Below are 17085 nucleotides of genomic sequence, written 5' to 3' on the forward strand. Positions count from 1 at the left end.
TATCCACGATTTCTAAAATATGCTCTTTTAATTTGTATGGATTGAAAGAATTCTTAAACCTAGTTATCACAGCATTTTTAATTTTCAATGAAAAATAAACAAAAATCAAATATGACATGATTATTTAGAGCTTATAGGTATTAGGATATTTAGGTATGTCTTTTTGTAAGAAATATTGTATAAATGCTTTTTCATATGCGGAAACACAACTATTTAAAACGACATATATTCTTTTTGTAATACTTTCTCGGTCCCACCACGTATTCGTATTTGACAGATGTAAGAACGACATCTGGTGGCCTACACAAACACTGATTTTGAGTTATAAAAGAGTTCAAAATAAAATAGTTTAGAAATTGTACCGTTAATTGTGTATAATTAGTTTTCGGGTCAATTATACTTTCCATTTAGAATAAAATATATATTAAACGTCAAACGAAAAGCGAACGCAAGTTGCTGATAATCGACATCTGTCAAGAGAAATGATATCGAACTAAACTTTTTATGACATTTTTACTTTTTCCAAACTTGATGATTATATTATTAAGGAATATAGTCTCTTATGTTCTCTGTAATTCTACTTGTCTGGTTCTGTCAAGACTCAAAAAGAAGTTTCACTAATAATTGACTATATATAAAAAAAATTATAACTATTACTAATTTCTTATTTTTAAGCCTGTAAACTTGAACCAGACCTCACCAGTACCAGCCTGAACTAGCCCACCCATATTGTATATATCTAAAAGGTTTTTAATTTTATTACTTGTATAGCTTTAAGTCATTCAGAAATAAAACTTCAATAAATAAAAAATCTTTGCTTTATTTATGTAGTACAAATATGACAACAATTTTTTCATGTTGAAATAATTTAATTAGAAATATATGAAACGTACAAATAAAATGCGAAATACATTATTTCTAATCCCAAACGTATTCAATTCGGTTCTTAATTTGTATATAAAAAACAAATTAATATATTTTCATATAAAGCAAAAAGCTGGCTAGTATGTATTTAGGTAGTTATTATAATAAATATAAGAAAAAAATTGTTACCAAAATATTTTAGCGAAAGGGTATTTCTCTCATATCGAGCTTTACTCGTGTTGTGGAATTAAAACCATGTCTAAATTAATTTATATATTATTCATACGCTAATGTTATTATTCATTTTGTGCTTAAAAACGTTGTGAGTAAACCTGTATGAACATCAGGAGAATATCTGCCTCTCATATAGATTCGTACCAGTTCATTTATTGCAGTTGAGTAACTTGGTAGATTTAGCATCGAATTCGTTTGCATCAACGGGAGAGGCGGACTTTGCCCAGACATTTACTATCCTGTTTTAAATTTAATTTATACGCTATTTTTTGTGTTATGAAATTAATATTACACAAAGAGAACACATATAAATTGTTATAATATAAATACAGATTATTAAAATACTTTAATTAATAGACAATTATAAAGTAATGGCTTTACCTTTATTTGTTAGAAGCTAACTATGTAAAAATAAATGTACTCTACAAGTATCAGAAGTACAAATTCAAACATTATTATAAGAATGTATTACATACTAAAAAGCGAGCCCCGGAATCCATCGCAGAGATCAATACAGTAAGCATATTTATATATTTTAAATTATCATTATACATTACTTGACAAAACATTGTGCAATGATTGGACCAAACCTTAAATTTAACTCGTTTTACATATTTATAAATCATTAAAATGGTAACATCGAGTAACTTTCATTCTTACTATTTACAAGTCGCATAAAAACACATAATACTTGATTAAATATTTATCTATTATTTTTATACATAATCATAATACTCTGCCTTTAGGATGCTAAGATAATCTAATTCAATCTCACCTAATAGAAACACACGACCCCATTACAGAATGCTTTTTACGCAATTGAAAAATATTACAATAATGTCATGACATTGCGTAAGTCAAAGTGGATAAAAGTTCATTGTAAAAAACGATAAAAGGTTTATGACAAAAATATTCTTAATAAGTTTTTTTAAATGTAATTTATCAAAAATATTATTAGCCACAATGTCTGTATGTATTAAGCTGACAGCGCCATCTGTTTTTGAATAGTATAACTGAAATTGGATGATTAATTTCTTAAAGTTAAATCACAAACGATCTATTAAAAATTATTACAATGTTAGTTATTATTTATTATTGTACATTGGCAACAACTAGGTATCCAGAAAACATCAGTATACAAATTCTGTCCACTCGATTCAAGTGCCACCAAGCGCTTCTGAATGTACTTTTGCTCGCACCGGGAAGTGTACCCAATAGGTATCGTACACAATCCACTGCATTCTGTTGATCTATTGTATAAAAAATATATAATTAGTTATATGAAATTTTTAAAAATGTTAAGTTTTATTAAATTAGCTATTGAACAATAGATGTCGCTTTGTCGATTGTCGCACATATATCTTATTAGTACTTCAAAAAATGTATAGATGGCACTGCTTGTAATATTTGTCTTGAGTAAATTGTTTAGAATATTAAACTTACGTGCAAATTTCAGCTCGTACAAGTTGTGTCATATTATCTGGCATATTGACGACATACCGCCAATTGCCTTTGTTGTTGAGGGCTGCGCGGGGATTGATAAATTGTGTACGTACGCGGCACAATTCCTCAGTATTTGCTGCTTGACGCCTGGGCCTCTCGGCTGATTCGTCTTCGCTGTTAAATATAAAAATATAATGTATTTTTAAATAATTATATATATTACGCAAGGCCAGGCTTTCATCCGACCAGACTAATATAAAAAAAAATCGAAATTTGAAACTCACTTCGCCAATCCTAGAGCTATCCTCAAGGCTTCCGCGCCTGTTAGGGTCCGCTTGGCTGCAGCCTCCACCAACTCAGCGTTGCGTCTCCGTCTTGTGTGTCGGAGAGTCGTCGTACGTGTCGGAAATGTGATAGATCTTTGTATTGTCACGTCAGAGGCAGAACGAGACGGTGCTATGTATCTAATAATAGGAACATAATAGAAGAGTATGATTTTATTATTTAAACGTGGCTACTATAACACGATAACAACTACTCTATTAAGATTGATTTCTTTGAGAGCAGCATTTTCTGTATAAAAACCTGAGATAAGAATTTGCAAATAGTAATACACAATAAAAGATTTAAAATATCTTTGACTGAAATGCGTGACTGCTTGCATTTCCTCTTGTGAAATGATTGTAATTTGAAATTTAAAACACTAAATTCGATATTTTAATTTCTTGTTCTATATTGTGATCAAGCCGTGAGTGAGTGCTATTCGTCGTTACATTCTGCTTTCAAAATATAAAATTATACATCGAGCAAAATTAGAATAAGATACAATTAGAATATTTGGCAATATTATAAAATAGTTCTCGTACGTGTTTTTAAATCAAATCTAAAACTATTTTTTTCTAGACATAGTATTTGCACCTTATCTTCATTTAACTGCTATTAATAACGCCTCGCTACTTACTTCCACCATTCATTAGGATTATACTGCGACACCCCACTCGACGCTCTGAGCCAATCCGCCTCATAATTTTGATACAAAGGTGAGTTGAAATAGTTCGGATTGTACGCATTCAAGTTAGGTACATCACTGTTCTGTCGTAGACGTCTATTATCATAATCATACTGATTGATGGTAGGGTTCCAGTACGACGGTGGAGATGTGTGGTACCCATGAAATCCGAATTTGGAATAATTGGAAGCTTGGTATGCTTTTATATTGTATGGTGTTGGGTCGTTCGATGAAGGAGGTTGTAATGGTGTTTTGTCGGAATATATATCTGTAAAGTAGAAAATTAAATACGTCATTTGCTATAAATTATTCATTTTTAAAGTTTATACGGAGCGTGAAAGCGGCCTAATTAAGTATCTTCGAGTCGATTGGTTATAAATAATTTGTCAGTAGAAATATCTAATCAATGTGAAACCCTTTATCGGACGTAAATTAATAGCATCATTAGCTACGATGAACTTATTAGCCTTCTTCCAAAACACACACTAAAATCAATTGTGTGTTTGTCAGTTTGTCATTCGGTCGTTAAAAATTTCAACGATTTGATGTTATTTCTGGTGATGAATAGTTTTTACTGACTATTTTTCTAACAGGGAAACGTTTGCGATCGCGATTCCGCATAAACAAATAATCGTATATTATTAATTAGGTACATAAATATTTATACATAAAAAGTCACTAAAATATATAAATAGTGTATCCCTACTATACTTTTTAAATCTAGGCGAATATATCTATCGACTACTATCGAGTGTACCACAGTAGACATTCGTACAGATGTCAAAGTAATATCTCTTACGAATTAATCATAAACTATACAATTATATTGTTTCATTAGGATCACTCAAAAGAGACACAAATGAATATAATGTAAAGAGAAAAATTAAAAAAAAGCTTTCTTGTCGTCGGGAAAAAGTAAAATAATCTTTCAAATACAATGAAACCCTTTATTTAAACAATAAGTACCCTTACCGTGATTAAATTTCGAGTGGAATTTTGTATTGTAGTCTTTGTGAAAGGCGTCATCGTCAACGAGCGAGATTTGGTCGACGTGAGGAAGCGAGTTCGGTCCATATCCATACGGGTAGTTCGTCTTTTTATTCGACTCAAAGTCGTCACGACTTTCGTCTGACAAAAGAGTTCGGATGTCATATTGGCCAGCTTCGACCAATTTTCTTATTACTTTACTGAAAAATAAATATTGATGTATACGTATATAAAAAGTTATCAATTTGATTGAAAAACAAATATTTTTATTGCTATCTAAAATAGCAAGGGTCTCATCCATTGGTACAGATTAAATAATAATATATGTATATCTAAAAGTGAGGATTGTTTTAACTTATAACACATCATAATATCACAATTATACTTAATATATTATGATATATTGTTACAATGATAAGAGTCTATGAACAAATTACCACAATTAATAACCATATTAATCATATATATACTTTTAAAGAATAATAGCCATCTTTATTTTTGTAAGACCCGACTGGAAGATTTTTCTTACGTGTATTCATCAGTGGATCGAGCAAGTGGCCACCCTAAAAGGCGCGGGCGACGACTAGTATATAAATAAATGATATGGTACTAACTCGGGATATGGATCTGGATGTAAACAGTACGTCAGGCCAGGCTGTGCGCATGCAGGTGCACGACCTGGTGGGGCGGGCTCGAACGCGCAGTTCTGACCATACGGGCAGTTGTATCCAGCGCCACCGCTTACCGCCCAAACTATCTGTAAAATATTAAAATCCAAAATCAAACTTGGAAACTTATTACTAAATATTATAAGTACATATAAACTATGTTATATTATTCAAGTCATAACTCGATAACTGAGAATAAACTCTAATAATTTGAATAAGGCTCTTTTATTGCTCAGTTATCAAAATTTAATATTTATATATGGTATGAAGATTACTTTTTTTTGCCAGTACCTACATACAACAAATTATCTTATGTTTATGAAAGCATGCAATAAAGTATTCCCTTATTCGATTTAAAATTACTTCTCGCGTATAAAACATTAGTATAATTCATAAATTTCAACTGAAATGTTAGAATATTTTTTTACTGACCGTATTATGGTATTGCAGCAATTATCGTTAGCGAATAAATTTTTTTATTAAGTTCTGCTAACGATCGCTTTGCCAGTAACTCAACAAATAGATATTATGTACATACGAAATGAGCTGTCAGCCAGGTACTGCCTATTAATAAGACGTTTGCGCTTTTATGAATAAATTCTTACATAAATTAAATTAGGATTATGAAAAAGTTATATTTATTTTAGTAACATAGCTTCATAATAGAAGATTATTAAGAATTGAATTCAAAACAAATTAATAATATCCTTTAAAAGTTTCAGCTAAAAAATGGAGATGAAATTTGGACTAAGCGAAAGCCTTTGAATGTGAGGTCAATCATAATAAGCTGGTGGTAGAGCTTAGTTTTGGCAGATGCATTTACCGTTCTCGAAAGTAAGTCATCATTGTCAAATTGCCAACACATGTGAATGACGAAAAAGAGACCTCAAAAGCCATACTAATTATGCAAACGATGCAAAGATTGTACAGGTCTGTGGTATGGTGGATGATAATATATTTGGAATAGTGTTAGTATATATGATATACCTTGTAGATCGATAATAAAACGACAAAGACTTTTCATTTCATCAATATCAGAATTCATTCTTATTATTGTTTTTGAATTAAAATAATTGAACAGTAGAATACAACTCTATAATGTAGAGATTTAAAAAATGCTTATCATTAAAACCTCCTATTATAAAGTATATTGTATATTAGGTATATATTATATAGTGTATATTGTTTTTTTTGTTTATTGCAAACATCGACATAAATCTCAGTATTCACTTTTTCATCAAATAAAATTGCAAATACATTTATCCTTATGAAAATCAACGCATTTAATATTAAGTACAATAAGAGATAAGAAATAGTGCAAAATCTATTCACTGAAATGTTACCTGTTTTAACTTATTTACCTAAAGTTGCCACCATTTCACGCGATGACGATTTATGCTGTAATATTTATATAAATTGAAAGACTTAATGTTAAAAATATTTTTTAAATATTCTTAAAAGGCTAAGCGATGTTGTATTGTTGACCCAAATATAACATGATATGATTAAATCGTACGTCCAAGCGATTATCGTGAACAATATGAAATGATCTTTAAATGTTATACAATCATTAAGTAGACCTTACTCAAATATTTCTTTGCGGATTCCAACGATGAGTAACGACGACATTGACATTTGTGTCGAACCCGTGGGCGTGACACGAGCGATAGGACAGACAAGATGTTTTTGGTATGCTCCAATTATCTTTCGTTCATAAAAACTTTATTATAATCATCACATAGTATAAAACAGAGTCGCTTTCTGCTGTCTGTCCTTTGGATACTTAGATCTTTAATGTAATTTTAAAAGCATAAAAGCAAAGATAGATTGATTCAAGAGGAAGGTTAATAGGTATAAAATATGCAGCATATGTAGATACATTAATATATTTTTTTAAAAGTCCACTTTGGTATATTTTCAAACAACAACAACAGCCTGTAAATTCCCACTGCTGGGCTAAGGCCTCCTCTCCCTTTGAGGAGAAGGTTTGGAACATATTCCACCACGCTGTTCCAATGCGGGTTGGTGGAATGCACATGTGGCAGAATTTCTATGAAATTTGTCACACGCAGGTTTCCTCACGATGTTTTCCTTCACCGCTGAGCACGAGATGAATTATTAAGACAAATTAAGAACATGAAACAGCGGTGCTTGCCTGGGTTTGAACCCGCAATCATCGGTTAAAATGCACGCGTTCTAACCACTGGGCCATCTCGACTCTTTTATATTTTCTTTCTTAGCGACAACCCACAGTAATAATTTTTGCTCCTTTAGAAGCGATTTTAAGAAACGTTGTAAGATATTCTGTAGTATTTTTAGTATCAGCATTGCACCCGAGCGAAACCGGGGCGAATCGCTAGTAATGTATAAGCGTAAGACAGACGCGCTGGTGGACCACCTGGTGTCTGCTTTAAGCCGAGCGGCTAGTTCATCTGACAGAATCTAGTTTTCTTTCGATAATGATAAAGTTTTTTCACTTAGGCATCGTTAGTAATGATCGCCGGTTTGTAGTAAAAACTTTTTTATTTTTCTTTAATTTCAATTATAAATAATATTAAATGTAAATAGTAATATATAATACTTTTCTGTTTTATGAAATACTATAATATATATATACAATAAATTTTATATAATTATAAATTGTATATAATATATATATACAATTTGACATAATAAAAAGGGCTCTTGCCACCATCGACGTTCCTGCTCTTACTGAGCCTCGTGGAATTAGTCGTGATGATGGTAAGAGACCTGATGGATTAACATTGGTTCCCTGGGAACGAGGTCGGGCCCTTGTGTGGGACGCTACATGTGTTGACACGTTGGCCCCATCTCATATCCGGGAAACAATGTTAAGAGCCGGTGCCGCTGCGGAAAAAGCTGAAGCCAAAAAAATAACTAAATATTCGTGTATTATGTCTAATTACTTTTTTGTTCCATTTGCTGTCGAAACGCTTGGCCCTTGGAGTAGTGGTGCAAAAAGCTTCATCAAAAGTATAACACCTCGCCTCATTGCCTCCACTGGTGACAGGAGGGCTGGTTCGTTTTTTGCCCAGAGGATCAGAATTGCGATTCAACGGGGAAATGCTGCTAGCATTCTTGCCACCATTCCACGCGGTCAAGATTTATACAGTAACTAGTTTTAGTTCATATTTGTATATATATATTTAAGCATTTAATGTTGTTAATTCTTATGTTAATAAAACCATTTCAACATAAATTATTGATATATTTTTATAGGGTTTTATCCTGTTTTTGTATTAGTGGAGAGTATTTAGAAACATTGTTAGCAATGCATTTTTAGGTTAATGTTAATTACTTAAACAAGGTTTAACCAAGTATAGGATCGAACATGCTATTAAGAAGTCGCTTATCAAGTGACTTAATTATCTTATTATATAATAACAGTTGTCACCCGCCGCTTCGATTGCTTTTTATAGGTTTGTCATCAGATGTTAGATCTAAAAAGCCTATGTAGTTTCTTGGGGTCTAGGCTTGTTTCAATAAACTTTTATGAAATTTGTCTCTTTGGTTTGGCCTTGAAATAATAATAGACAGATAGGCATCTTTCACATATATAATATTAGTATTATTTATTCTGATTGTAAATGTTAAGTCAACCCCAGAATATATATTATAGGTTAGGTATATATTATTGATAAGTTCATGTGTACATTGAATACGATCTGCTTAACAACAACAAAAACAAATAAAAAAAGCAGATATGGCCCAGTAAGAGCGCGTGCATCCTAACCGATGATTTTTGGTTCAAACCCAGGCAAGCACCACTATATATGTGCTTAATTTGTGTTTATAATTCATCTCGTGCTCGGCGGTGAAGGAAAACATCGTGAGGAAACCTGCATGTGTCTAATTTCATAGATATTCTGCCACATGTGCATACCACCAACCCTTAATGGAACAGCGTTCCAAACCCTCTCCTTAACTTAACCCAGCAGTGGGAAATTTACGGGCTGCTACTTTATACTTTTAACAACAACAAAAAGTTCATGGATCCTTGTGTGTATAAATAAACTTTTAATACATCCTAGATTATAAATAACCTATGGCAACTAACGCCGTCTAATCTAAAACACGATTTTTAAGAGAAAGTTACATTTTATTTTATTTCCTAAGCGAGTAATAGATTTGTGTAAGAGATGTTTTTGTTTACATTCGAAAACAGGGAAATACGTATGAAACGGTATAACATCGTACATTCAAGAGGCGAGTCAGATTAGTAAGCGTCGCTTTCATTTGTGTGATACGAATAAATAATTGAACATTATGTGGTATCATTGTACCGTTTTAGTGAATAAAAATAATCTAAGTAAACGACTGTATTGTCAGTGTAATAAATATAACCGGCTGAAGTAGGTCACGTAAGGCATTAAAAACGAAGTTAATTAACATATATAAATACACTTGACTAAAGAATTCAGCATAAAAATAATATTTGATTTCATTAACAATCTTTTGTTTTCGGTATATTATTATAACATTTTAACTCTTATTAATGTTGTAAGATGTCTTTTTATGTGGGGGTAAATTAAATCAATTTTTTTACTGACTATGATTCATTCAAATTATAAGAAAATTACATAATTACGAACTTGGTGGTAGGGCTTTGTGCAAGCCCGTCTGGGTAGGTACCACCCACTTATCAGTTATTCTAGCGCCAAATACAGTACTCAGTATTGTTGTGTTCCGGTTTGAAGGGTGAGTGAGCCGGTGTAACTACAGGCACAAGGGACATGACATCTTAGTTCCCAAGGTTGGTGACGATTGGATGGCACATTGACGATTTAAGGAATTGTAATATTTCTTACAGCGTCATTGTCTATGGGTGATGGTGATCACTTACCATTAGGTGGTCCATATGTTCGTACGCCAAACTATATCATAAAAAAAAATCCTGATTGCTGTTGATTAGAAATTATATTTTTGTCATATCATTTTCTTTATCAAATAATTTGCTCCAGCGCGCAGCCGATGCGAATCTTATGATATGATATTAAATTATCTAAACACACAAGCTTGCAACTTGCTACATATTTTATGCTTGTAATCATTTTGGTTCATACAACCGGAAAACGAAATACAGTAATATAAAAGTATTGACGTTCGGCGATATCTACTCAGACGACCTCGCAGAAAGCCTTCTAGATTTTTGCATTTGTTTCTAGTTACCTTTCCGATAACATCGCTGCTAATAACTTAGCTGTGAATATATCAAGACTGATTATATGATCGTACAGAATCGTATCATTGTTGTATGTCAGTATAATTAGCGCTGTTGATCTTATCTACCCAGATAATTTGCGCTCGGTTCTACAATGGAAATGAAAGGAGAGAACTCTGAGGTTTTGAAATTACGTCGACATGTCATAAATATACGGGCAAGGCTAGCGCAATAGAAGATAATTACATCAATCAACAACAATAGTTGACACATGTGATATCATTAACTATTGAACCAAAGCACAATGGGGTGTCAAAGTAAATTGACACATTAAAGCATTTGATGTCAAGACCTCATGAAGGTTAGGAGTTCTACTTTTAAAGTCACCAGACTTTCGTATAAGGTCACTAAACGAAGGATACATTTCCAGATTAATGTTCGATATTTATTTTTTTTTTTTTTTTTTTTTTTTTTTTTATGGCATAGGAGGCAAACGAGCAGGAGGCTCACCTGATGGAAAGTGACTACCACCGCCCATGGACACCTGCAACACCAGGGGACTTGCAGGTGCGTTGCCGGCCTTTCAAAAAGGAGTAGGCTCTTTTCTTAAAGGTTCCCATGTCGTATCGGTTCGGAAAAACCGCCGGCGAAAGCTGGTTCCACAAAGTGGTTGTGCGAGGCAGAAAATGTCTGAGAAATCGCGCTGTTGTGGATTTTCGGACATCAAGGTGGTGCGGGTGAAACTTAGAATTTTGGCGAGATGTCCGAAGGTGAAATTCAGCAGCCGGGATTAATCCGAACAATTCCTCGGAACATTCCCCGTGAAAAATTCGGTAGAAGATGCAGAGTGATCCGACATCTCTACGCAAAGCCAAAGGATCAAGGAGATCGGAAAGGGCTTGATCGTCGATAACTCGAGCCGCTCTACGTTGGATGCGGTCAAATGGAAGGAGCTGGTACTGGGGAGCACCCGCCCAGAGGTGAGAGCAGTACTCCATGTGAGGCCGAATTTGCGCCTTGTAAAGTTTTAGGCGATGGGCCGACGTGAAATACTGTCTCGCCTTGCTGAGCACACCGAGCTTCTTTGAAGCCAATTTGGCTTTGCCTTCCAATTGACCGCGGAACTGAACGAGGCTCGAAATATCAACGCCAAGTATTCCGATACTACCTGTAGCGGCTATCGGAATGTTCTCAAATCGTGGAGATACGACAAATGGTGTTTTTTTAGCGGTTAACGCGCAAACTTGCGTCTTTTTGGGGTTGAAATGGACTAGATTTAGCCGGCCCCAATTCGAGACTTCGTTTAATGAAGACTCGATTTCAGACACAAGTTTGTTCCGGTTCTCTTCGACGTTTTCCCGAGAAATATTAGCGCGGCCGGTGTATAAGGTGTCAACGGTACTGTCGTCTGCATAGCAATGAATGTTCCCGATTTGCAACAAATCATTGATATGCAGAAGAAACAGAGTGGGTGATAGAACGCAGCCTTGTGGAACACCAGCATTGACGAATTTTAAGTCAGAGCATGCACCGTCGACAACGACCTTGATGCTCCGATCTGCCAAAAAGCTGGTAATCCAATTGCATAATTTCCCGGGAAGCCCATAGGAAGGAAGCTTCGAAAGAAGCGCTTTGTGCCATACACGATCGAAGGCCTTCGCTATGTCCAAGCTGGCTGCTAATGCCTCCCCCTTGCTCTCAACTGCTTCAATGCTATTACAAATGTAGAATTGATAATAGGTAACCACAGCGTCGTAAGTAATTTTAGCCTCACACTGCCAATCTTTGGTAATGATATGGGATTTCCCTAGCGCTTAAAGATACACTGTGAGAATAGATAGAAGAGACAATGAGTGAGTCATTCCTCAAACTAAAACTCATTAATCCTCACTCACAACTCAATGATTCTTAGCGATAAAATATATAAATAAATGGTATACATATACACTAGAAAATATGTAAATTTTCTTTTAACAAATAGTTACTTTTTATTTGAATCTCTATATAACATAGTTTAAGTAATTTAAATAATATAAGAAAAAAGTGTAATGCAAAGAATCATTATTTCAACGCTTAATAGAGCTATAAATATTTTGCTTTGTTTTGTTATTATAAATGTAAATATATCATTTGATATTGATTGATAACTGAATTAAATTTCATTGTGATAATCCTAAGACGCTCGTAAGTACTCGGATGTGTTTTGTAAGCGCAAAGCATGCGATATCGTTTAAAACAAAGCAATTGCCGAACCGAAGTAGGACAACACAGGCGAGTCATATGAATGTTATGAAATGGAGAATTTTGAATAGTTTTTCCTCCTTAAACCTTGAAACGCTCTTCGCATTACCAAATAACAAACCATGTACTCGAAAAATTTCATAATTTTCGACTACAAATTCACCACAATATGTTTTCAACTAGTTCTTTGGCAGACAATAACGTGTAAATTATTTTTTAAATGTTCTGTACAATAATTATTCGAGGATATATCAATGTAGAAATCTGGTAGACGAATTTGTTTACAGAACATGTGTACGAAAATGTCCTATTTTTGTATTATGTACTATAGCTTCGACGGCTGATGTGAACAACAAAAATTACATAATTTTTCCCGTACATGACTCTATCAATACCATTCCGAACAGCGACATCTGTTTACTTTGTTTATTTTAAACGTTTTCCTTTCGATTGTTAATGCTATGTTATATCTTAAAGGCGTAGATAATAATTAGTAGCAAATGTTAAATACGTAGTTTTGAAGCTAGCTTTCTGATGCTTAATATCTGTCATAGCGGTTCATGTCAAAAACATAAAAGATATTAATATACATATACGCCATCTCAAGTGGACTATCAATATATGAAGGGTTAAAATCGATTCGACCGAAGAGATTAGTTGAGGATCAGGGATCTTTTACCCCTACGATGCGCGGGAATATAACACTGAGAACTTCACAATTCTGCACAGTGACATATTCTATAAAGAAAATTTCAGTATATTTTTATTGTACCAACGCAGGATTAGGCCAATAGAACAATACAGTAGTTACATCAAGTCGCCAAACGTCAAAAACAATATACGTATATAAAATCCATCTTCTCTTTACTGGTTTGAAGTAGTTTTGAAACATAATTTTGGTCAATAGTAAAATGTTATAGTGCTCGTTGTATGCGGAATATTTACGTTGCAAACTTCACACAATATTAACATATTGTTTATGAGAAATTCTGAGGCACGCGAACATGTGTGTACAAACATGATAACCTACCGTGTTAGAATCGTATTCCAAGAACGTAACAATCACATTTTACTCAGATGAAACACTCATCTTAAAATTATTTCAACGAATTTTTAATATATTTTTTTATTTGACCGACAATATATAACATTTTATTTTAATAACTTTTTTTTCTAAATGAAATATGAATGGTCCTATTATACTTAAGATAATTGTGGAAATCACGCAATGATCAAAAGAAACATGTAAGCTGCAAAATAATTCTATAAGAGAAGTTCAACTGTTAAGTAACTAGCCAGTAAATTAAAACAATAGTTTCATGGTTTAGACTAGAAAAGTGTTAAATTATGTAATTTACATATTTTTCTTGCTAATTCGCGTAAGTACAGACAACAATAGCTTATATTATCTTTTATTATGATATGTCATAACTACACTTCATTTTTTTCTATTTTACTCACAAACTTTTAGATTGCTATCAAAGCCAAAGTTCTCTATATATTGTATATGATATAATTAACGTAAAAGTTAACCTAAAAAGCATAGAAAATATAACAATCTGTATAAGTTTAAATGTTAACATAAAATATTATTTAATTTCACTGGAACCTTCTTCACTGTTATTTATGTTATTTGTTATTGTTTTGTTGTTGTCAAGGCTGTGCTTATTAATATGTTAAACTTTTAATGACATATTTTTTGCATATGTTTTCGGACTAGATTTAATTACAAAATTAACGAATATACAAACAAGTACATTCATAATTGCAAACACTGGTAACAAAGATATGACGTTGGATATATATTATCAAAAATATATATTTTCCTTAAATGCATTGAATGAAAACGATACCACAAGTATATAATATACCTCAAACATAAATATTTGTTAGAACTTGAACTCCCAGAGTTATAATTATGGATTAATATAACATTAATTTCCACAGAAAGATAGAAATAGATTTATTTCGAAGAAACTACGCTAGTTACGTTGCAGTCGGAAACCATTATAGTACAAAATACCACGGTATTAATTACAAGAAATAATCGGAAGCCACGTATCGTTATGTAAGTTTGGTTATGTATTATGTGGTAATAAGTTCGCACAAACCCCCTTTGTTATAGGAAGATTATACAAGTAATATAATAGGCAATGAATAACGAATTGACTTAGATTCTTTATAGATCATTGGTTTTCATTATGGAATCTTATTCTGGGTGTCAAGAGGTTTGGTTTTTCCACATAAACGTAGATACTGCTGTTTAACAGAGGTTTAATGTGAAATCTCTTTGTCTTTTGGTTAATAAATATAGGTATTGTATTTGTTGGTTAATTGAATCATTAATGTAGTGATATATATTTAGCATCGTTAACTTTTCAAAATGTCTGAAAATATGTTTCTTATATGATATACTTACATTCCTCTTTTTGTTGCGCTGTTTAAAAAAATGTATTTTTTATTTTTTTTTGTTGACGTCAAAAGACTATATTTACTGTTTGTATCTGTACAAATACACAAACATTGTTAAGAATAATCTAAAAAAGTGAGATTAAATCCTTACGAAATTACAATGACGTAAACCAAAAAGATGAATTAACCAAAATTCTGACTATAATTATAATTAGCCTACCGAACCATCACAAATGTATCCAGAAGTAATGTTATTTTTTAAACACAGTATAATTTAAGATTCCTTTATGAGGTTTTAAAATTTTCCTATATTTTTTGTCACCAGTCAGATTTTTATTCATTTACATAAGGTTTTTTCGTACAAGTGTTTGGAAAGTAGACTAAACCCGACGATAACTCAAATACTGCGCAACTGAAGATAAGATCTAAGTCCGAGTTGAATGCTAAATGTCGACAATATGAAAACATACAGTTGTTTAAATAAACAATGAAAGTAACAAATTCAATACACGCGTATACATATACTAGTTTGGAGTTTAGAAGTATAGATAGCATGAAAATTCGAAACGAATTAAGTTTTTGAAGTTATATTTAATTATTGTAACGTTTGAGTAAAACATATCTGATGCAAAAATAATGAATAAAAGAAAACAAAGAATTTACGTTTACCAACATTTATCTACTTGAGACAAATAAACTCTTTAAATCTTTTGTTTGTCATTTTTTTAATTGAACTGAATACTCATCTCTTCCACCAAACCATAATAAGTATATAAACAAAATAAGGATGTGAAAATTTAATTGTCTAGACATTGTAACCAATAGGGAATGTCAGATAATCGTCAAGAAAAAAAAAAAATAACAATTTCGCATTTGTGTGTAAGCGTAAAACAAAGGAGAGTCCGCGCAAAACGTTCATCCGTGTGTAAACAGGGTTAATGGTTACCAGGACAAATAAATTTAAAACCACTTTCTCAGTGTCATCACTTTTAGGAAATTGTTTAATTCATCTCTGTCTACACTAAATAAAATTTCGATTTTTTTTAATGTCTACTAAAACCAAGGAAATACTTCAACAGACATGTTCGATAATTATATTTGCGAACACAAAGAGCATTTACAAATAAAGTATATTAAAAAATTATAAATAATAAATTATTATTATTGGCAATCTAATTTATAATGGAAATGACGGTTTCTTGTAACGTTCATCGATGTCAAATTAATTTTGAAATTAAATTACTATTTATTATTATTACATGGTACGTTATTGACTTGTATCTTTTGAAATTGAAAATTTTACGAGATATTATATCGAAGTTGATATACCTATTACATTATATGGGACCGTAAACCGATAGAAGGTATTACGTCCCTTTAAAAGCGGTTTAGATATACAAATATGCGTTAAGTTTGATTTGTCAATTTACTTCTGCGTAGTTTTATAATCAAATTAGAATGGACAATACTTATGCAGCCACACCCACTTCGGTTCGTGACAGCAGCGGTGCCGGTGGTTCGAAATACAAGGATAATCGTGATCGACTCCTGCGTTCCTAGCACGTGCCTGATATAAAATGTTTCAAGACATAAACTATTACACTCATTCGGAATTGACTTTATTTTTTGTTGCAGATAATAAAACACCTTTTAAATACCTCAACATTGTCCACTATGTATTAATACAAAAAAGTATTTACATGTCGATTTCGAATAATTCGAAATTTAAATTAATATATTTTTTTATGCCAATGTCAATGACAATTGTCTATGTTGTATTATACGATATGTATCACTAATTACTGTTAAATGACTGTACAATTAAGTTCTAATGTTACAAAAAGTTAACTTCCGTAGCAGTACCGCGAATTCATTGCCCTGTCATATAGCCTTGTCTGTGAAAAGGCGTGACGGTGACCATGATAAAATTATAATCAATAATATCAATAATTAATAAATAATTATAAATATCCTATTAAACATTTATACACTACTAGTAGTAGCCCACGGCTTCGCTCGCGCTTTAGATTGTTGGTTGTCATGTG

At 32.4% G+C, this 17085-nt stretch overlaps 1 protein-coding gene across 2 annotated transcripts in view; it reads right to left on the minus strand.

Annotated features, from left to right (window-relative positions):
* Positions 1–805: 805 nt before the first annotated feature.
* Positions 806–17085, minus strand: part of LOC124530702 (protein spaetzle 5) — a 34423-nt gene continuing 18143 nt past the window's right edge. Inside the window, exons 3-8 of one of the 2 annotated variants that reach the window (XM_047104957.1) lie at positions 5152–5294; positions 4523–4737; positions 3503–3818; positions 2826–3005; positions 2655–2715; positions 806–2348 (exon numbers count right to left, since the gene is read on the minus strand). In XM_047104957.1, the coding sequence (XP_046960913.1) occupies positions 2256–2348; positions 2655–2715; positions 2826–3005; positions 3503–3818; positions 4523–4737; positions 5152–5294 (1008 nt within the window). In that variant the 3' untranslated portion in view covers positions 806–2255. Of the gene's footprint in view, positions 2349–2541; positions 2716–2825; positions 3006–3502; positions 3819–4522; positions 4738–5151; positions 5295–17085 lie in introns of both variants that reach the window. The other variant, XM_047104956.1, reaches the window with a different exon arrangement.

Source organism: Vanessa cardui, chromosome 6 (assembly GCF_905220365.1).
Source record: "Vanessa cardui chromosome 6, ilVanCard2.1, whole genome shotgun sequence".
NCBI classification, from domain to species: domain Eukaryota; kingdom Metazoa; phylum Arthropoda; class Insecta; order Lepidoptera; family Nymphalidae; genus Vanessa; species Vanessa cardui.